We start from the raw sequence: 23,118 nt of genomic DNA, 5'->3' as shown, positions 1-23,118 counted from the left end.
TGTCTGTGCATTTTTTTCCCCCTTTCTGTGTGTTCTTAACAATACATTTTCATCAGGAGACAAGATAGAAATGACATGTTTTATTGCTGTGGTGTGGCACAGCTGCAGCGTGTCATACCTGGGAGGCTAAACGCAATTTAAAATAAATTTTTAGTTCCGTTCACAAAGCTAACGTCGGAACAACGAGGCGCAGCTGAGTTTTCCACCAATGAGTACTGAAATACATTTCCAGAAGACTTGATTTGACAAGCATTATAAAAATTAAACTAAAAAGCTGCAGTTTGCAGAATCAAACCGATGAATGTGCTTCTTGTCCATTCAGTTACGCAGCCAGTCTGTTAGCAGTGTGGAAAACTGCTTATCAGTGAGATGGATGGGAGCCAGACAGCCTGTCGTAGGGCACCGTCAGGCTGATGTTGTAGTTGTAGCCATTTGACTCGATGTAGTCGGACCTGCAGATGGGCAGGATGTGATCCTGTGACAGCGCGTCCTCTGAGAAGTCGTAGTGGCAGATGACTCCCCTGTGTCTGCGGTATAAAAATACAAAATCGCATCAGTAATGGCAACAGAAATCTTGTTTGTAACGTCTTTGAAAAATTAAAACATGGAGGATTTATGCTTTTTTTAATAATATTCATGCTAACATTGTCCAACCGACTTCTGGCTAAAGTGTCACATTAGAAAACCAAAAAAGGCTGAGATGCTTTAGGCCTTCGCTTGAGGCTACTTTAATTGCCCCATGGTGACATTTTGGGCACAGAACAGCTAATTAAGAGCTGTTTACAGTCCAAAAACACAAATCATGTACACACATGCCAAGTGAAGCCCGAAAAGCCCTCATTTGGCGTGAATGCGCATGTTTTGTCTCCGCTTTGAAGTATAAATTGTAAAAGTTTTAGAAATACAACAAATCAAATAAATATATTTCCTTTCTTTAGGAACTTCACAAGTCGGATTTGTTGTGTGTGAAGGGATCTTTTAATTCTTTTCTTAAGCCAAAATAAGAAATGTGAAATGGACACGTTTCTGACTGTTTATGAAAGAATAAACCAGGCTGCACAGTCACCAGAGGGGGCGGTATAGGCTATGTTGGCAGTTAGAAGAAGAAAACGTCATCGGAACTGAAAACAAACAAAAAAAGACAACTGCGGTGCACATCCACAAGAAAAATAAAAAAAATAAAAAAAATGGAGATGGCTCCTCTTGAGGAATAACTTTCTGGAAATATCTGGGATGTTATATCATATCTGGAAAGACGCTGGTCATTCTTGGAGTTCACCGATCGATAGGCGGCTCAGACCGAGAAGAGCTGGTGAGTCACATCATCTCAATCAGCACATCCAGTGAGTGTATTCATTTTAGATGTAAATCTAAAAGCCAAAAATTCACATTTTGATGGGCTTTTATGAATTAACAGGAAGAGGATGTAGAAAAGTGGCGGGGGCTGGAAAAAAAATTAGAGGTGTGGGTGTAAGATGGTGACCTGCGATGAGCTGTGAGGTCATCGTCTGTGATGCAGGCCCCCCGTGGCGCCTTGTCATCGGGAATGTTGGCTGTTAACAGGGTGCTGGTGTTGAAGCGCACATGCCTTACAGGATGCCTGTTACAAAGACAGACAAGAGCATTCGGTACTTATCTGAATCACACTGTTGTTTGCATTTAATTGCAGAAGTTATCCAAGTTAATGTGCTTATATTCACATTACATCTAAAAATGTGGAGATTAAAAATGTGCTCTGGTCATAAAATGACATAAAGCGACAAAAAGTCACGCAGATACAGACTACAATCGGTCACTACTAATTTAGGAGAGTACATTTGTGTTACCATAAAATAAATCAGCCACCAAACAAATATGAGATCTTCGACAAATATACTATGGATACATTTATAAATAAAGTCCCACCTGTTGTGCATCTCCCACAGCTTAGTTCCCATCCTCATCTCCCAAACACACACCAATCCCTCGCCTCCGCCGCTCACGATCTTCCAGTCATCTGCCTGCACTGATGTGACGCCCAGGTGGTGGGCGTAAAGGGACGCCACAGAGGAGCCCGATCTCAGGTCAAACACCCTCACCCTGCGTCATAGTAGAGGAGAATAAACCATTTATTTATTTAGTTTTTTTAGTTTTTTGAGCCATGCAACTCAAGGTCAAGGTCAAGGTAAACTTTATTATCCCCAGGGGGAAACTCAGGTGGTCAACAGTAAAAATCTCCTCAAGACATACTATGACCATACAGACAATTGACACTAGACATACCACATTAAAATAAATAGGGTATAAAATGTGTGAAGTACAATAGAAGATAAAAACAGTGCTGTGTAAATTAAATAAAAAGCATGAAAGGAGATTAGAGCAGGTGAGTTAACTAAAGTGAGTCAACTAAAGTGCCGCAGTTGCTTTTGGCTTGCTGTTATATAGCCTGATCGCTGTAGGTACAAATGATTTGTGATATCTTGCTGTCCTGATTGGTCTTTGCAGGAGTCTGTCATTTAACCTAGTACTCCTTAAAAACTTTGGGTGGAGGGGATGGGTTGCGTCAGTAAAAATTTGGTCCATCTTCCTTAAAATAAGTTCATTGTACAGATCTTCTGCAGATGTCTGGTCCACACCAATCACCCGGCTGGCCGACTTAATGATGCGCTGCAGTTTTTTATGGTCCTGCACACGCATGTTACCATAGACACAGATTAGTCCAAATGATAAAATGCTTTGTAAAAGTGATTGGTAAAATAATTGGAGAATGCTGCAGTCTAGCCTAAAATCTCTGAGCTTCCTAAGAAAGAACATCCTCTGTTGCAACTTTTTACATTTGTTCTGTGCACATTGATTAAAAGACATTCTGTCGTCTATCTCAATTCCTAAGTATTTATATGATGAGACCCGCTCTATCTGCTCGCCATTGATCTCGGATGGGGAGATGGACAGGGAGGGGGAGGAGGGGGGGGGAGGGGGAGGGATGTGTTTAGCATTGATAACTCCGATAGATCTGCATTCATCCGATGCGTTAACGATTTTTAGCCTGTTGTACAATGCGTGTAAAAATTGAAGTTTCATTTGAGAATGAGTACAAGGGAAAAGTAAGGCGGCACATGAGACATTTCCAGTTTTAGATTTCACTTCAGGCAAACGGAGGCGGAGATCTAAAAAGAAGACTGAACAAGTGAGAGTTCAGTTTGTCAAAGAGTGCATTGATTTCCAGACAAAAGATCACTGTTCTCACTTTTTGGAGAAACTGCAGCTAGAGCAACACAAGAGCGTTTTAATTTGCAGCCCAGAGACCAAACACAAACTGAAGCAGATGTGTCATTCCCATCTTTAGTTAAAGACCTATTTTCCCTCAGATGAAGCCAAATATCTCATTGTTTTTCTGTAGGTTTTACCTTTAACTGTAATCTTATAAATGCTGTACTATTAGGAGGGAAAAAAGGTTCGAACTAAGTGTGGAGTACAGACAGAAATCCAACTAAACAAACACGAAATGGACGATATGAGGCTTGAAAAATCAATTATGCCCCACAAGTGGAATGGAAACAGATGAATGATAGAAATTAGATTGAAGCAAATCCAGTTTAGGACAAAAGCATGAATGAAAAAAATACAGAGCAAAAGAGCAGCGTATGGACAGCAAAATATACACACAGACAAAAGCCAATGTGAAGACGATGATGTCATGTCTGCAGAGGGATTGAATGTTTTTAGTGTTGTTTAAAAAAAAAAGGGGGGGGGGGCTTTAAAGCGCACTTGTCACATTAGGTGCCAACAAAAAGAAAACCCATCTACTTGGATACGTAATCCGAATTTTAAAATCCACTATTTTCACTTGTGTGCTTTTCTTGTATTTTTGATCATTTTTTGTATTAAATGGTAAGTTTTTCTGCATCGTTTTCATTCTAAAAGAATATCAAGAATTAGATCTTTGCTGAGTGTTGAATAAGCTGTTATGAACTTGGGATCACTATAATTATCATTGTTGTGCATTTTAAAGTCTTAAAGTCTGTGATGGATAAAAGGCAACAAGAGCAGAATATTTTTTTTTTTGCTTTTTTTTTTGCTTTGTTTGTTTCATTAGCAACAGAAGCCCAGGGGACCTTCAGCTCCATCTGTTGTCGTTGTGGCTTTATTGCAGCTGAGAGCATCCAGGACATGACTCCGTCCAGGCACAGCCTTCTTCCAAGTCTTCATTACCATAATCAAATTTCCTCTAGAGACTCAGACAGATTTCATTTCCACTTCCAAAACTTTTAAAAAGAATCATTCTTAAATGGCTAAATGGGCACTGTGGACTTGTTGTCTGCACTTAGTTTTGCCTGTTCAGTGACATTACGTGATGGAAGTGCACGTTTAAACAATGAGGACCGAACATTACTGGCAGACCACTGGGACCCATAAATCTAATGCTGGAGGCAACTCTGTCTTCAGTAAACCGTCACTGGCCAGACTCTTCTTCATTAATCAAGAGGAAGGGCGAGAGAGACGCTCAGATAACTCCTGAACAGCTATTTTCCGAAAGCCAGAAGAAGACATCAATAATTATTTCCTGAGCGCGATGTCCCATTCAGTCTTGTGATTTGGTGGTTTTTCAGTTTAAGTTTGGTTTTATATATCACTTGAGTTAACCAGATGTTGGCAGCATGTTACAGACCTTCCCGTTTTGCAATTATATACCCGGTGGGTTATGATCAGTCGAGGGAAAACCCAACAAATAAAGAATTAACTAGATAAACCCTACGACAAGCAAAAAAAAAAAGTAATTATTAACACTAATGTGACACATTGGCAAAAAGTACAGTTTTCTTTTACATGTGACAGCATCCTTTGTCAAGTCTGCAGACTTCACACTAATGTCCATGAGCACTGGACCAGATAATGTGCTAGTGAACCCCACGGCTAGAAAACCTTTCACATTCCACAAAAGAACGGAGTGCATAGTGTGGAGCTCCGTGTGCATAAATGTAAAGTCCACAAGATCCTTTACATTACATTACATTACACTTAGCTGACGCTTTTTATCCAAAGCAACTTACAGCTATTTAGATACAGGGTATTGGTTACAGCCCCTGGAGCAATGTGGGGTTAGGTGCCTTGCTCAAGGGCACTTCAGCCATGGATAGAGGTGTAGGGAGAGGTAATGGCGGGATTTGAACTTGCAACCCTTTGATCTTAGGTCCACCTCCCTAACCACTAGGCCACGGCTGCCCCTTGAACTTTTAGGAAAAAGCGATGACTAGCATGCTTACCAACAGAACAGCCTGCACAGCATTTAGAGAACCTAGCGCTTACATGATGTCTGGATACTTGTTCCTTCATCTTAGTTTCCATTTGTCCCCATTAGCATGAACTAATGGTGGTAGTGACAGTAATGACATTAGCTTTTAAGTTGTGAAGTCCTGAGCTAAAGCACACAGACTTGATCGTGCTGTCTAATAAGAAGTTGGGGCATCATAAGTTATTCAGTGAAAGCACCAAATTTAAAATCTATGTAAAGCAAATTCTCACATGTGCTTCAAACGCACTGTATGCATTACAAAAAAAAAGTTTCCAACATTTGGAAAGACTGAAACCCGCCTCACACTCTATTAAGTTAGAAATGTGAAGAACCACTAAGAAGGTTCGAGGGCTACAAATGTAGTCCTATTCCTCGAGTCAGAGTTGCACCGATGCAGAGCTGAGAATCAACACAAAGACCCAGCCCTGCAGTCATTTCAGGTATGTCACAGCTACCGTCCAACTGCTTGAGTTTCACCAAAATTTAGTCGGTCCAGTTTTGTCAGTTAGAACGGTTAATTTAGGCTAGTAAGAGCTGTCGGTCAGCATCATCAACAGGTGCATTCACACTTTACACACGGGAAGCAGTGATTGGGATCTAGTGACACCTAGCAGTGAGATTGAAGACTGCAGCCAACTAAAAAAAAAAAATAAAGAAAGAAAAATTCTTTGGACTTTTATTCTATTAAACTTTATCTGTTGATTCACATCCATCTTAGCATCAGGGCAATCAGGGCAATTTAGGGCAAGTTCTGAGGAAGAAAACCAACAGTAACCATGTTCTTTCCATCAGGTGATGTCAGCAGGTGTTTGGAATTATGATTTGGTATAAAAGCAGCATCCATGACGGGCTGAGTATTTGAGGAGCACAGACAGGTAGAGGATGTCCAGATTTTAAACTATGCATGACAAAAATCATTGAAATTTGTTTCAAAGTTTTAGGAAAAAAACAATTATTTAAAGGGATTTGCATATTCCTCTATTTACAATTCATAACGTCATTAAATGATTCAAGAAATATGGAGGTAGTTCAGCACATAAAGTTGAACACCCTTGATTTACAAGCTCTCAAAGGCGGTCATCAGCATCAAGTCCAAAAGCCTGACCGATTTAGGGTTGTATCAATGTTATTGGCAAAGCTCAGTTTCACTTCTGTGATCAGCATTAATACAGGAAACTTCATTGAGTCCGTGCATTCTTCCACAAGATGATGCAAAACCACATTGTGCACACATTACAAAGTGACAGCTGTGGAAGAAGAAGGTACTGGATAGATAATTCTGCAGGAAAAATGTGACCATATAACAAGTGAAAAATGCCACTGCTTGTAATGCCAGAATGTCTCCGAGAGTGAATGGCAACATAAAGCAACGTTTTTATTAAACCTGTTGCAGGCCCGAAATACAAATATGGCTGCATATGAACAAATTAAACTAAATTTAATGAGAAAAAACGTGAGATATCTTGGGTTTCTACTGTCTGCAATCAAGAGAACGTCAAAGTAAAAGCTGCGGGTTTTTTCCCCATCGTTCTAAATTTTCCATCCCACCCCAACTTTCTCACATTTGAGGTTGCACGTAGGATACAACCTCATTTCGGCCAACCCATCCAGTAAATCATAGAATATTTCACTGCTTTAATAGAGTGATGGCGGTAAATGAAAAGATCATCAAAATGACTGGAATTCAAACGCTGAGACCCACGCATAATGACGGGTGACCAATAGCCGCAGGTAAAACACTCATGTCTTTCCTCTCTTTGCTCTGCTCACATCGTTCCTGTTGAACAGATGCGATTTTTCAGACCGCTCTTATTTGGACCCCTCATTTGCTCCTTGGATCTCACAAAAAAAAAAAAACTAATTTGGATAAAAAAAAGAAGGGATGCATTAGGCTCTGGCTAAAAGCCACCCTGTCGAGGGGCCAAGATTGCAGACTGTCCCTTAGTCTCCCCCATTTCCATTTGTCCCTGACCGAGTGCTGCATCAGCTGAGGCCAAACTGGCGTGTGTGTGTACCTCTTTGGACAAAATCTGATCAGAAAGCAAAGACCAAGAATGAAGTCCTCAACAAAACATTTTTATCTGACTATTTCTTCGTCTTTGTGCAGGTGCTATTAATCGTTACTAGTAAGAAGGGGGTGGGGGGGTGATGTGGTTTTTGCTTGAAGCCAGCTACTTAAAAGCCAGATGGGTTTGGTGTTGAATAGAAGCAGCGGGGGCAGCTTTGGATGAAGACATGCCAGGGATTTCTTCTTTCCTGGCAGCTCACGCTTCGCAGCACCCACTAACAAGTGCAGAATAGAAGAGAATGGCTCTTTTATGTGTCCTTTCCTCAACAAGAGAGCCAGGATGTGTTGAGTGTGTGCAAAGCATGGGCGCGTGTGTTTATTGTTGCTGCTAGATGGAATCAAGGTATCCAGACCTGCCCCCCCCCCCCCCCCCCTCCCCATCTTTAACATCCACCAGGTAATGGAGGAGACACATGAGTGTTCCTCCTCTTAAGAATTTTGAAAGCCTGTCTTTCATCTCCACCAACCTTTGTTTTTCAAGGAAACAGATGAGGAATGCATAGATATAATAGAGCCTTGTCCTTTCACACATTTTTCAAACACCTGTTCTCTCCTTCAAGCCTCAGCGTCTCGGGCTCCTTCATCAGGAGTCAGTATGGGAGAGCTACTTAACAGACACACGAGTCTAAGTTCCAGGCTCGGCTTCCTTTCCTCATGCATCATCTTTGTGTGTTCCCCGTCTGCACGGAAGTGTGTTTTTCTTTTTTTTGCGTCCTACCTCCTGTCTTTGTTTCCACAGACCAGCATATGAGGGGGGCCATCTCTCAGGTTGACGCAGGTGAAATCTCCCATCGAGCTGCCGACACAAACTGTCAGCTTGCTGGTCTCCAGGCTGTAGACGTGGATCTGAAATCATTTATTAAAACTCCATCAAACTCCAAACACACCAAATGTTGGAAAACTTGCTGAACCCCGTGGTCCCGTTTCTGTCCCCACTCGATGATAAATGTAACAGGATAATGATTTTGGTAGATTACGGATGCCTCGGTTGATGCCTGCGAGTTGCAGACTTTATGTAGACAGATGTAAAGAAGAATAAAATGCCAAGAGTAATTACTTTATTCAGAGTGTAACATCTTGGATGTTTGGTGTCAGGCTGCATGTAGCTTGTTCAGTTTCGACTTGCCTTCTAACATTGGGGACAAAAAGAGCCACAATTTATAATTGTTAGCCCGACGGGAGCATCAGAACTTAAAGCTGAAAATGAGCTCCTTCATTTCTATGGAACAGTCTGATTTCATCTAATTTGAGGAAGTAAAGCCATCACTGCAAAGATTTGACACAATTCACACGACATTAACAATTAAAAAAAATGTGGCACCAGGGTGTCCTCTCTTCCTGATTATTTACAGCACTGAATTTGAGACCAAAGGAAGTAACAGGAGTCAGAAGTTTTAACAAGTCGTTTCAGTCTAATTCAGACCAAGTCTGATCCACTTTGTCTCACAAAAGTTAGAACTCCTGTCGAGCTGTGCTCTGTGCATTTACTTCTGGAAAATTCTAACACCGACACGTTTTTTGTTTTTATTTGAGCTGCTTAACGCACAATTTCAATGAATATGGACTTGGAGAGCAGTGCATCCATGTCCACAGTAGACACAGCTCTTTTACTTAAATACAACAATACAACTGACTCAGAGTCGTGGACAAGTGTGGACCCTTCCTTCAATATCTCCTCATAAATGCTTAAAAGTGTCAGGAGTTGATTCCAAGTCTTGCATTTGCTTTTGGATGCTGTTTGCTGGGGTTTGATAACACATTTAAAAGGTTGACTTTAGGCTGGAAAAAACTCCCTCAGAGCATCTGGAGTAGCACGCGTCCTTCACCACTTGTGATCGGTAGTCTTACTCGCTCCATTTGCAAATAAGCATGTGGCCCATGTCACATCCAGTCAGCTGTGGTGGGCAACAAGTAGGATACCACCCATATATCTGCCATGTGTCTGCAAAGTTTCAACTTACACTCAGTGACCTGAGCTATTAAAGAATTATCAACCATTCACCTCAGTCATTAACATATTTAAGATTTAGTAATAGCTGCATTTTGAGCAGCATTCCAATACAGTTTGCTCTGTCATGGTTGCAACGTTAGACAGAAGTAAGAGGAGAATCCAACGATTAACTGGGGAAGAAAAAACAATTAAAGGTAAACTTCTGCTCGATGGCAGCAGTAAACTTTCTTCATGAAAGTTAAAATGATGTCATCTGGAGCTGGCCTAATCGGTCAATTAGCAGCTGGTGTTTTCTCATCCAAACAAGACAGAACAAACAGGATAACCGCCAGGCAAAACTCGTCTCTGAATAATTAAATCGACCAAAAAAAAAAAAAAAAAACAAAGCCGAGGAGGGAGGGAGCGGAAAACAGAGAGCCAAAAGGTAGGAGAGAAAAGGGAAGACAGATGAAAAGAGAGATGGAGAGAAGGCAACAAAGGAAAATAAAACAAATTGTTTCAAAGAAGGAAAAAAAAAAGAAAAGAGAGAGAGAGGCATGATGTAAGCCTTGAGGAGGTGCCAGCAGCTTCTGTGTGTCCCCTTATTGGGCCAAGCAGAGCTTTAATTGTGCACCACCTCAGGGCAAAGCCCAAATCACAACGGGCTTTGAAATGACAGCTTGATAGGATTTGGACAGCGCAGGAGAGGGGAAGACAGATATGAGCTTCAGCCTGCTGTTCTCAGTGAATCACTGCGGATTTGGGAGGATACTTTTATCAAATGTCTACCCCACCTCACCCGCTGAAATGAAGAACTGTCGATGGGGGAGGCGAAAGAGCCGCTTTGTGATAATATTGTGGCCCAATAAGAGCGAGCAGCAGCAGGTTTTTGTGAGCATGACTATAGAGAGCTGGACAGGGCAATGCACCTGCTGGAGCTCCAGTGAGGCTAAAATAAAATTAATGCAATTATTATTCACGCTTTTAAAATGATTTTTTTAAATTATTGCTGCACTTTTTAAAAAAAATCTTTAGATGATGCTACCGCTGTATCCTTGAACACATCTGGCCAAAGTGCAGCCATTTTGTTGTTGATCAACATCGAGCGTCACGGTGGACCGACGGTGTCCAACAAAAAGAATCCGTCAAACTCAGCTCACCAATGAAGTTACCCGCTGAGATGGCTCCCTTCAAGACTCCCACATCTGAAGTTAATGCAGGTTCAGAGCCACATTTGGTTCAGACACCATGTGAACAAACAGAGATTAGCCCCACTGGCTCAGGTGCATGTTAGTGGCAGGTTTGTGGTTTCATGTTATTTGGTATTTCCAACGTTTCCCCACAGGGCAGAGGCGCTCAATTTCATTTAGAAGAAGAAGAAAAGACAAAAAGACACTGAACAGCTACTCATGTACGGACACTCTTAAAGTCTCAGAGCTCTGTAATTAGCTTGCTGATACGATTTCATTTTGTAGTGCAGAGTCACTGCTTGTACTGCGTTGTGCAGGGGCTTGATAGCAGTCGCAGGTTGTAACAAAGGAATTTGGAGAAGAAACGTCAAAACATGAAGAGCAGTGTTGTCTGGTTCATTCATGTTTTACGTTACTAACTTAAGTAACTAACTTTAATTAAAAAAAAAAAAAAAAAAAAGTTAAAAGGAGCAGCCCTGGTGTAATCCACAGAGATGTGCTCTGCAAATCAAGTCAGCGGATAGCTCAGTGTGGCTGCGAATTCAGTTGTCTGCAGGGAGCTTTGCACGCACCATGTGATGATATTTACATCGCATCTAAGCACCGCAGGCGCCAATTTGCTTGAACACAACAGCTACAGGTGAGTGGGTCGACAGTTGCACATGTATGAGCTTCCAATGAGAATAAAAATGCACAACAGGTGCGGGCAGTAACACCCCCACCACCACGCTGGGTGGGAGCGGCTGTTTATCAGCACAGCATGTGTGAAACTGCAGCAACAAATAACAAAAGCAGCTTTACTGCGTTTGAGATTCATGTTGTAAAATGTGTGATCTGACTCACAAACGACTTCATGAAACAAGGAAGTGTGTCAGTGTGTGCACTGCTGCAGAGACTTTCAGGCCCATAGGCGATGGGGTCTCTGACCAATCAGCAGGGTTTTCTTTTGTCATCACTCCCACTTTGCTGCTGTCCAGGCCTCTGTGTGCGTTTCCGAGGAGTGACAAGGACGGACTTCGATGGTAAAGTTGCATTCACATTGTATTTCAAAATCAAATAATAGTGTTATGGGAACTGGCTTGACAGCAAAGGCAGCTCTGGAAGTGAACTCACAAGTCCTATCGCGCTCATGTTTGCTGACTGAAACATTTTACATCAGCCCGCAGACTGATCTTTATTCCTTACAATATTTCCATGAATCCTACATGTCCATTCATTCAGAAAATTGACTGAAAATTACAGCTGTGATAGTGGGGCTTCTTTTCAGACAAAATTTGTATTTAATTCAAGCTCGAATGTGACAGGTTCTCTGACTGCGCCCCGTGCTCTGTGGGAGATCCACTGCAGTGGGTGAACAGTTTGCAGGTGTGGATGCCAGCTTGCATTGAAATCAGAGCCACGAGCTGGGTGGCTGCCCAGGTAATGCTGGTCCGTTGACAAGAGGAAGGCGAGTAATAATGAGGACCTGGAGACTGGCTTCAGCCACACGCGCATACTGTACATGCCTTCCCGGACAGTGTCAACAAAGATCAGGAGGAGTAGAAGTGAAAGCCACAAGTTTAACATTCACACCGTAAACGGTATAAGAGATATAATCTTTTAATGACCGCGAGCCGACAGCAGATTGACAAAACACAATAATGCCAGTCAGTTTATCTGAGTCAAAATGCTGTGAATTAAAGTGTCAATTTTTGGTGTGAAAAAAAAAAAAAAGGCGCGAGATTACTTCCTTGCATACCAGCTCCATGCATCTCGACAAGTTTTAATGAGGCATATGTTTTCTTTTATAAAGGCGGCACAAACGGTCGCAGCCAAATCATGTTCCGTCTTCTGTGCGGTATGAAACTGTTGATGGAAGCGTCACAGGAGTGACAGACAAGTTAATTAAATTTGTGAGATGTGTTGAGAGGCAAGAGCGATATGCTGATGATTAATTGGCATAATTAACATGAGTTTTGGCTAAGATCTCTCAGGAAACAGCAAACCTAGACGAAGAAGATTCTATACTAAGTTAAATGAATTCAGTTTGAGGTGAAATGCTGCTTTTTCGTCTTCAAGCAGGGAAACTGTGAAGCCGAAGAGAAAAAAAAAAAAATGGAAATTCAGCTTGATTAGGAGTCTAAAGATGAGCTGTGTAGACGCGCTCTCAATCCGATCAAGAATCTGTGGTATGTGCAGGGACAAACGGGTCTGACCCATGGGGGATGCACACACACTTTGCTGAGCTCTCACAGAAGATCTTCAGAGGTCATGCCACGGTGGGTCTGGGCTGTTTCAGTGCAAAAAGGGGGCACTCACTCATGATGTGGTCATAATGTTATGGCTGATTGGTGTGTGTGATCAGTGTACAATGACATCCAGAAAAAAAAATGAAAAATGAAAAAAAACTAATGACAATCAATGGAAATCATACTACAAATTCAACTGAAAGAAGTCGACATAATAAAGAACCGCCAGACGTCTGTGCTCGTTTCCCTCTGGTCCACTATGTGGTTGTTGGTGTTGCCTTTGAATAAGTGCGACAGAATTCCAACTACGCTTCTCAAATAGGGATGATGTCACTGTCATTAAGTTTGGCCAAAAGCCCATCAATCCCAAACAAACGGGATGATGTTTACTGCTCCACCGCAGCACATAAGGGCAGCTGACAACTGCTTCTGGAACAAAAAAATAACCCCTAAATAACTGTATGCTTGGAAACTGCTTACTTTTGTTTTGTTTTTTTATTTGCTATCCATCAAAAATGAAAACTTGGTGTAGTAAACTTGAGAATGCACAATGAGCCCAAGGTAGAAGCCTCCTGATCCCAACAGAGTAGTTTGTCTCATGGCTCTTTGCACTAAGTAAGGGCTTAAAAGTCAATTAGCTGCACAGGGTCCTTAGAAACACAGTATTATTAGAAACAAACAGTGGGAGGTTAAGAAACAACACTCGATCAAAGTACCCTTAAAGCCTGTGGTAATTAAGAGCAGAGCCCAGGGAGGGTTTGGCGCAATTTAAGATAGCTATTTCTACTACAGGCACATCCCCTACAGTACGCGACAGACGATGGGGACGCAGAGTAACAGTGATCGCACCCCCAAGAGAGGCGGTTTACATTTACACAGATGAGCAAATGCTGTTTGCAAAGCAACTAAAATCAAAACAGATTAGAGTTTTTGGTTTTTAACGACATGCAGAGCATGCTTGGCATTTCAAAAAAAGTAGGACACGTCTTTTTCCTATAAGAGTTTAATTGATTTAGCAAGATAGCGAAGATAAGCATTTCATTAAACTCGTAATGGCTTAAAGCCAGAACTTTTGTCCTCGCTGCTTTTTGCCACTATTGACTGCATTTGTGCAGTACAACAAGCATCTCTCCATTTGAACAAACCAAATTAACTTCCCATTTTTTTCATTACGCATCTGCTGAAAAACACAGATGACCTTGTTCACTCTAATGGAAACCTTTCACTTAAATCATTATGGTCAAGGTAGCCGTCTTCCTTGCGGCACATGTAGAAATCCGGATGTAGAGGTTTCAGATTGTGCCATGTAGTGTGTAGGAACATTGAGGCCGCGCCATCAGTTCCATTAGCACACTAACACTAAACTGTAACTCCATATAAACAAAGGAGCGCTGTTTGCAAAGGCCAAGACAAACATGTGAACTGGCTACAGTATTTGATACACATAGGACACAGCCAGTTAGTCTCATTCTTTTTTAGAAATCTGGATAAGCACGATAAAAAAACACCGTCTGTGGCGTGGGACCACGCAAAAGGCAGAAAAGAGCATGATTGATGGCACATTTCAAGAATTTATTTTTTTTTCTTTCAAAAAGGCTAACTGATCTTAACTTGACTGGCACCGTTTGATCAGTATGAGACACTTAAAATGGTCACAGCGATTTATTCGTGATATCTTTGCACATTTCCTGTCTAAAGAAAGTGAGCCCACCTTGTTGCCTCCGTCATGCATGGCCCAGCCTGTACGCTTCACCCCAAAAGCAAGCAGGGAGTTGGAGGCATCCAGGCAGGTAATAGGATGACCGTAGACCGAGTGGAGCGTCTGTGGCTCCTCCTCTCGGGGGCTCAACAAGTAGACGCCCTCTCCTGCTGCCAAACCTGCCAGCGGGCACTGGTCCACCCTGCCTGGCACCAAAATCAGACTCTCTACCTGCCATTGGCGACAAGACAGAGGTACAATGAACTATTTGATGATCTGCACGTGGACTGACTTCATCAAGGGTTTAACTCCTCTCGTTGTTTATGCTTTTGAGGGAAACATTTACAGACACAAGACACAAACTGCCCGACTCACAGTCTTGGGTAGCCGAGCCTGGCACACTGTCCTCCAGTAGCCGCAGTCGTTGGCGCTGTCGAGCCGAACGTCCGATCCAGTGGCCGAAACCAGGATGGGACTGTCCGGGCTCAGAGCCAGAGCCTGGATCCTCCCTGAGCTCTGGTAGTGGTGGATGGGCTCCCCACCTGATTCTGTGCTCCACAGGTCTACACAACCTGTACCAAAAACACACCACCCTTAGACATAATATAATAGCAAAGAGTGGGTACATAGCAAGAAACAGCATGTTCAAAGACTTAAAGCATATCAAACCAGCTGGGAAGCCTTTACATAGTGTAAGACCGGGTGTTGGATGTTTGAATTATTGCCTTACATAAATTATCGGAGGGCTGTGGGTAAAGTAAGAGCATGAAGACAACTTCGGCCGTATAACTCGATCCACTTTAATCTCCGACCAAAACAAAACGTAAACTCTCACCTCTTACATATCACTCCGCCAATGTTAATCATCATCACTCACATTACCTGCACGTAAAGTGCGCCATATTATATAGTTCCAAATTACACTTAAACAGCAGAATATAATATTTATAAATGTAGAAACAATTAGTTAAATTATGTGGACTCAAAATAATGAACAATGCAAAATAAGGCAATCTGCTTAATATGTATTCACACCAAAATAAATCTCCTCTTACAAAAGTAAAGCCAGAGCTGATAATACTGATCCAACACCCATTCTTTTTAGTTTGATCATTTAAAATACCATACTATACCGTATGGTATTATACATTTTTACCATGGTACTCTTCTTGAATAGTTTTGTGTGATTCACATCAGGAAAATTGTTAACTCATATGCGTGCCCCTTGAACAATATTGCCTGCGGGCTTGGTAAATCCACCCACCCTAAAAGCTGAGTTTCCTCTGATTGGCCAGCTTCCAGAAGCCTGCCAAGTGGCAGCACCAAGTACTTTTTGATCGCCGACTCATCCTTTTGTCTGTGTAGGTTACAAAAGCAAACTAAACCTTCTAAATAACACACACACTATGTGTGCATTACCGACTATTCTCCAATTCTTTTCTTCCGGCCTGAATGGGATCCGAACAATGAGAGAGGATCGAGAACAACGGGTGTCTCTGCTACATTACAAAAGCTAAAGCCTTTTTTGGACCAAAAGTTCAGATTTCTTTAACTCTTGCGGACGCTTTTTAAGGAACCAAAAGGTTCCCTCAGACCTTGCTTTTCTTCATTTCTTCTGAGTAGAAATGAAGCAGCTGTGAAGGGGCTGAGTTAAAGGAGGAAGGGTGTTTCAGCTGCTTTAGCCGAAAATCTACCAATATTGCATCTTATCGTGCTGAGGTGTGGCTATTATCAATCACAGTGTAACAGCTGTCAAACAATCGGACATTAACATTTAGATTTTCATAGTGTGTGGTGGGAATTAGACATGAAAGATGACAGATACATAAAGTTGTAAAGCCGAACCACCAAATCCATCAAATAGGTACTAGTGCTCTAAAAAGAACCAATACTTTTGAGCAGGGCTGTACATCAACTCTTTGCTACTTTGTTTAGCCCATTCTGTATGTCACTACTGTGATATCTCACTGCCAAGAAGTCCCCAAAGTTGCACGCTGCATCACGCACACTCACCATCCTCATATGCGGCGGCAGCCACTGTGCTGTTGACCTGGACGTGGCTGACATGTGGTCTCGGGTTCGTGTTAGCTGACAGACTGTTGGGCTTCAGGTAAGAGGCTGTTGAGTCCCAGTGCAGCGTATCCCACAGCCTCACATCGCCAGACGTGTACCTTTAAAGTAAACAAGCAAACATTTATCTCCAGTATTAATGCTTTTTTTTTTTCACCTTTACTCCGTTTTTTTTATTTTTTTGCATCTCTGTTCCACGATCTTGTAAAGATTACAGCAGTGCTCTTCTGGCACACCAAAGGCACCACCGGATCTTATTTCCAACCAGCTGCTTTAAATGCGATGTACAACGTAAACTTGAAACTTTTGTGGGCTCAAAACTCTTTAGCTTCAAAGTCAAAAAGGTTAAAAAACTAAACAAAAAAACCTTTCAGGTCCTGCTATATATTTAACCCTAACCAAAGTAATACTCAGCTGCCACATACCTGAGTCAAAGATGAAACTTTAAACGGACGATTGTTTGCCTTTCTTTTAACCCTTTCAGACCTGATGCAACATCATGCTCTTGATTTGACCGTCTTAAGATCCCACATGTACCACTAGGAGTTGTTACTGTACTAGGGGAAAACATTCAAGTATCTCTGCTTTATTTGTGCACTTCTTTTTCACAGATTATTTTACTAGCAACATTTTAAACACATATCTGTATTTTCTACTCATTACTTTTTTTTTTTTCAAAAAGGAGGCTCGTTACTTCAGTCTTTGTGTATTTGACGGAAACTATTCATCTTGTTTCGTATCTCTGTGCGATTTCCCAACATCGAGATCGATTCCATTCGGTAACATTTTGAAATGCCTCGGTGCATCCGTCGATAAACTGTTCTTTATCCAAACTGAAGTCAGAAAGGTTTGAGATTCTTGAAATTCTATTGTGATGTGAGACTCGGTCAGCTTTGCTACAGGTGGAATTATCCTTTATTACACCTAAAGTACATTTCAGAGCCTATACTTTTCCACTTTTACTTTGTTAAAGAGGCCAAATATGTACTTCTACTTTTGCTTCTATTAAAATTGACCCTCTTTTCTTATAAAACCTCATCTTCATCCATCTCGGTGGCAAAGCCCTGCTTTCATTTCCATTCCACAACTAAGAACAAAAGTCGACCCCTCAAACTAAGCAGGCCTCTTCTATTCCCAGCTCAACTCCCCTCCTCTCCTTTACCCCAGCTGATTAGCTCTCACTGTGGGAGACGACAAAGTGCAAACCTCCACAGACTTCATCGTATCTGAGCGAGTCTCTGCCGTATAGCGGCACCGTGTCACACCGTGACACCAAGTTTGACACAAGGTACACAAGGTGCACAAGCGCGCACCCATATGTGTGTCTGCGGCTTCACAGGATTTGGCAGGAAGTAACAAAAGAAATATACAGTTTGGCTTTTGCCAGCTATCAACAGGATGATGATGCTGAAACTCATCCAAGTGAAACTTCTGTGAGGAGGGAAGTTTGTGCAGTCTTCATGCAGGCCTCAGCAGATCTGGCCATTCGGAAACGGTTTGTCCTGTTGCCTTTTAAGTGCCAAATCTCATTCCACCCGTTTACTAATACGATTCTGTGGATCCAATTGAATCACTCTTGATTACTCTTAACCGCCATTGATTCTTTTCAAGATAAACAAATTCAAGTACTTTCACTTAGCTCAATTACCATTAAATAGCAGTAATGGGAAAAGTATTGACATTGTAAATTTGTTAATAGCAAGTGTATGAAACTGTGGATTTAACAGAATCTTCCCATTGTGTAAGGCGCCTTATTTAACGTCTCAACTGTTTTTGGTACCGCGTGTCACGCGTCTGCTCATATGAAACCATATAGACACATTTTCATCTTCAGTGGGACGCAGCAGGACTGATGGGAATCTAATCACATCTCTCCCCAGAGACGCCGCACATCTCCTTGTGGGAAGTCTATCGAGGTCCCCGAGGTCCCTCACAATTCATCACTGTCTCAATCCAGCTAGTTCAAGCAAGGTTTAGTTGACCTGAGCTGCATTTAACGTTCTTCTTAACGTCCAACAACATCTGTTAGTAGTATCATTTATGAGAGAAATTAAAGCAAATGAGTGTCAGTGAGCTCAGAACTTAACTGGATTGCTGAATATAAAGTAACTCAATATTTTAAATCATTGATGACTACCAAAAACAATTCATTCCTGCAACAGCGGAAGGATGTAACTGTAACCTTTATCTCAGAAGTGTGACTAAAGTGACTAATTTTGCATCCAATGAAACCACCAAAGCTGGCCAATTTGCAAGAAATTTCTACAAGAAATGTAAATACAAAGAAGTAAATAAAACTCAGCTGGCTGTTTAACTTTAAAAGAACTTTAAAGTAGCACTGTTATATCAAAAGAATGAAATATTGATAGTGTTGATAATATACATATATCAAACCAAAACATAACTGAAAGCAGACGGTTTGTTTTTTTAATTCCCCTCCCCCTATTGGGTGTATTTCAATTGCCAAAAAAATAACTCAGAGAAACAAGTGAAAATGAGCCGCTTTCATCACCATTCACATTAACACACACCAGATGTCTGCAGGTGTTCTTGAAACTCACCCCGCCAGGACAAAGTTATCACAGGAGCCGACGTCACACAGCACCTTCCCCAACTCGAACTGCAGCTGGCTGATTGAGCCCACGCGATTCTATGTAGAAAGTGTTGTTTGGCTTAAATGTCAACCATTACAATGAAACTGTGGTAATATCAGCAAACACGTATTGCCTGTGACTTGTGTGTAGTTTAGGCTGGCTTTCAAAAATGACCATCTTCATCGAGTTAGTTCCTCTACGTTAAAAAGTTATTGCCTGTGTAAAAATCCCATTCCAAATGTTTGTTAGTGCCGCATGCTGCTGACGACAGATTGTTCATGGTTTGCAGTCATTTCCTCACTTTATATTTTGAAATATGATGTAAAGTGTATTTTTCACTGAAGTACAGAGGCTCAAGCCCACCTTCCAGTTGGATTGCACGGTTTTGGCCGAGTTCCTGCAGTCTCGTAGGGTGCTCTTCCAGCAGGGGGAGTCGGACACGCTGGCGCTCTGATGGTAACCCTCCCTCATGCACATCCTGAACCACAGAACGCCGTCCTCTGCGAGGACTCTCCACGCTCTGCTCACCTGGGAGGGGGATTGGACAGCATGACGTTGATTTGAGTCAGCATACATTAAGGGCTTGCATCACTCATCTGTGCTTAACGAGGCCGGCTGCCTGCCAAATGGACTCTGTGCACCAAGGGCTGCAAGTCTGCCGCACAAAATGTGATTTACTGATCTGCACCAAATCGAGTCACATGAGCTATTGAAGCTGCCCTAAGCAACACGGCATATTGGGGAAGGGCACCAGTTAACTGTGGATAAAGTACTTCACTGCAAAAACGTGACAGCTGCACACAAAGATAGGACCTTTTGCTCATTTTTATGATTTTTCTTCGTGGTTTTATCCACAGAACAAGAATTTTTGTCACCGTCCAACCGAAATATCTGCTCGATACTCCCAGGTGTTTTCATTTTAAACCCCTTCTGACTGTTTGCCTTACCCGAGCCACAATAAAACCGTGATTAAAATAAAGTGGATATGATCGGTCTCAACAGTTTCATTTAACAGGGTTTCATTTAAACATATCTTGAAATGTGGGTTTACATAACACCAGTGAGCCTCAACAAGTATAACAGGGAGATACTTGGTATATGTCCAAAATGTACAGAAGAGAAAGGTACTTTGGTTCACCGCATGTGGTACTGTAAGAACATTTTGTTGTTTTGGAAAGAGGTAAAGGATGTTATTGAGGAAATCATTTCCAAGCAAATACTATTGGAGCCAAGGCTGTTTGTGTTTGGGCTGTACCCACAAAAACATACTTACACTAAAAACATACAACTATTTATAAACTTATGTTTGCTCAATGCAAAAAGATGTATATCGTTGTTTTGGAAGAAGACTCATAGACCGAACATCAACCAAAAGTCTTCACATGTGTCTTACATGTTTCAGTGGATGGGTCACATTTAATTGGCAGCTGAAGACTATTCCAAAGGTTTGAAGCAGCCACAGTTAAAGCAATTCTGCAGAGGATCTGAGGAGTCTGGACAATTTCCTTCTGGATCAATAAAGTATCTATCTATCTGGAGGTGGAGTGCTGGCAGAGAAGCTCAGGATTGTACACGAAAGCAGACCGGTGTAAAGCTTTAAAAGCAGAAAAAAATTATTCTACTAAACTTTTACGGGAAGCCAGCGGAAGCATGCTGAAACTGTCAGTTTTCCTGGTTCCCGGTAAAATTCTGGCTGCAGCTTTCTGCATCGGTTGTAGATGAAACAACTGGGACCGACTGTTGTCTGAAGAGTTACAGAAGTCCAAGTTTGAAGCAATAAAGGCTGTAATAACTGTCTTCATGCCAGTGCAGGAGAGGATGGACTTAAGCGTGGCAAAATTCCTTAAGTGAAGATCATCTGCTTATCGAGTTTTTAGTTTGGGGTTTAAAACGGTGTCTAGATTCCTGATAAATGAGTTGAAGGTGGGCAGACTTGAGAACTACAGCCAGTGAGGAGAAATAGAAAAACCCACAACCAATTTTGATAGTTTCATGGGCTACATAGACAAGAAAGAGCACACGTGGCCAGACTTCTGTTCTAATTGGAGCAGATAGAAACATTCATGTACATACATGTAGTTTGTTCATTTTTTTTGCTCACTGCCTTTACATTAAGCTTACCTGGGCACAGCGGCCGAGTTCACCACAGTTGAGATACTGGAATATGTTCAGGGCCAACTCGTATGGCAGCTCAATATCAAAGAAGGGAATATCATTGACTTCATTCTGCAAAAAGGAGGATTAACAATGCATATTATATACTGACTAATTCTGGTTTCATCTTTTATATCATCATCATCATCCTCATACCAGATCTTGAATGAGTTGATCCACTAGCTCCGTTTTTTTCCTCACTTTTCTCTCAGGCTGCTTTTGCTGCTGCAGGGATGCACCGCAGACATCTGTCATATTATGATACAGCCTCTTTCTCCTGGTTCTCTCTTCCTGAATCCTGTCCAACAGTGGACTGGTCCTCCCATCCAGCAAACTCCGTGCAATGGACACATACTCGGGTTGTTCTTCTGTCTCCGTCTCTGCAGCAGATTTCCCTCCAACGCGTCCCTCGTCCTCATCCTCCTTGCAACCATCCTCGTCTAGTTTTAAAGAGTCGCCAGGCTCGTTGGTATTTTTCAAGTTTCTTTGGCCTGACTGATCGGGAACATCCCGGGAGGAGGAAGGGGCACAAACAAGTCGACCCTCGTCTTTTTTAACCGTTAACTCTTGTTTCCAACACTCCCTGAATGTAGCAAGCTCGTTGTCTGCCATGTTATTGTTAAATTGTGTTGTATATAAAGAGCAATAAAGCAGAATTCAATAGTACTTATGACCAGTCGAGTAAGCCCATTTTTTCAGCAGACACATAACAAGCACGTCCTTCTACATAAATAGTCCGAAGCTAAACAATAACCGCTGTGCATTAGTTCCGCTTGTTTTTAATTCCGCTGTTTTATTATAGATGCTTCGATTCTAACGGATGAAATATGTATCTGTAGCCACAATGGCTGAGTGCTATAAAAAAATAAATGCAAACAGTTCATATTATTTTATACTTCACGTCCGGCGGATACCCATATTTGAAAAATATGCATTTATATGTGCACTTTGAACATTCAAATATAAGAAAATTCAGCAAAATGCCCATCTCCTTTGATGAAAAAGACTCCTCAGATTCCAAATAGGAGAGATCCAAGAGTTAACCATTTCATGTCTCTTTGGAGAAAAGATGATGTAAACCCTTATACACCATGTGACACGGTAATGAATAATACAGTAGAGAGGTGGGGAGAGACACGCAGGGGAACATAAACACGGTTGAGGTTTGATGAGAGAATGGGAGGGGGGTCGCACATCCTCAAGACTTAAAAAGAGTGGGCTTGCTGCTCAGTCAGAGAAGATGTGCTGGCTGCCGATAGACCAGCCTTTGTTGCGGCCTGGTGACTCCAGCTGCAGCTCGCGGCGACCCACCGCGTGCTCCGTGGCTCAGCTGCTCGCCTCGCGCCTGCGGAGGATCGGGGACCAGCTGGAGAAGAGCTGGACAACCCGGGAGACGGACGTCGGCTTCAGCTGCGGGGACACGGGGACGGTGGTAGTGACCAGGAGAGGCCACCTGAGGGGCTTCCTGTGCATTGCGGTGCACTTCACAGTCCTCGTGCTGTTCGGCTCGAGGCGACATCTGTAGGGCGCGAGCAACAGGTGAGTAAACAGTTGTCACGTCGCCCGCGTGGGTGTAGTGTCGTCTTGGAGTTTATGTATTGTATCCAAAACCCTTTGCTCATATTCTGAGGACTAAAAGTATTCAACTTTGACACAGGTGAGGCTGGTTTAAAGAGGACATATTTGAGTAGCATGACATCATTTCAGACGAAAGTTTTATGTCAGCGGTAGCTTTCTCGCGAGAAAACGTCCCCTTCTTCGTGTCAATTTAAATGATTGGAGAAAAGATTAAAGTTGTACTGCACAGGGGGGAAACACGGATAGATCCTTTATAATTTGCAAAATTTCCAAATTAAAGCATTGTTAAAAAAGACAGAAGGAAAAAATAACCGGACAAACAAAGTCATGCTTGA

At 42.1% G+C, this 23,118-nt stretch overlaps 1 protein-coding gene across 2 annotated transcripts; it reads right to left on the bottom strand.

The window, feature by feature from the left end:
• Positions 1–65: 65 nt before the first annotated feature.
• On the bottom strand, positions 66–22,894 carry fbxw8 (F-box and WD repeat domain containing 8). Of its 2 annotated transcripts, none has more exons than XM_075467402.1 (11): positions 21,407–22,894; positions 21,173–21,277; positions 19,415–19,579; positions 19,019–19,107; positions 16,401–16,558; positions 14,763–14,959; positions 14,400–14,618; positions 8,059–8,186; positions 1,906–2,079; positions 1,484–1,600; positions 66–527 (listed from the first exon to the last, which is right to left on the bottom strand). In XM_075467402.1, the coding sequence occupies exons 1-11, from the start codon at positions 21,815–21,817 to the stop codon at positions 362–364; spliced, it is 1,929 nt and encodes a 642-aa protein (XP_075323517.1). In that variant the 5' UTR covers positions 21,818–22,894; the 3' UTR covers positions 66–361. The 2 variants fall into 2 exon arrangements, with proteins under 2 accessions (XP_075323517.1, XP_075323516.1); XM_075467401.1 differs by having other exon boundaries at positions 21,362–22,893.
• Between the last annotated feature and the right edge of the window lie 224 nt (positions 22,895–23,118).

Source organism: Odontesthes bonariensis, chromosome 6, assembly GCF_027942865.1.
Source record: "Odontesthes bonariensis isolate fOdoBon6 chromosome 6, fOdoBon6.hap1, whole genome shotgun sequence".
Taxonomy (NCBI): Eukaryota; Metazoa; Chordata; class Actinopteri; order Atheriniformes; family Atherinopsidae; genus Odontesthes; species Odontesthes bonariensis.
Note: the sequence above shows the minus strand (reverse complement) of the source record. Positions and strands in the feature narration are given on the sequence as shown.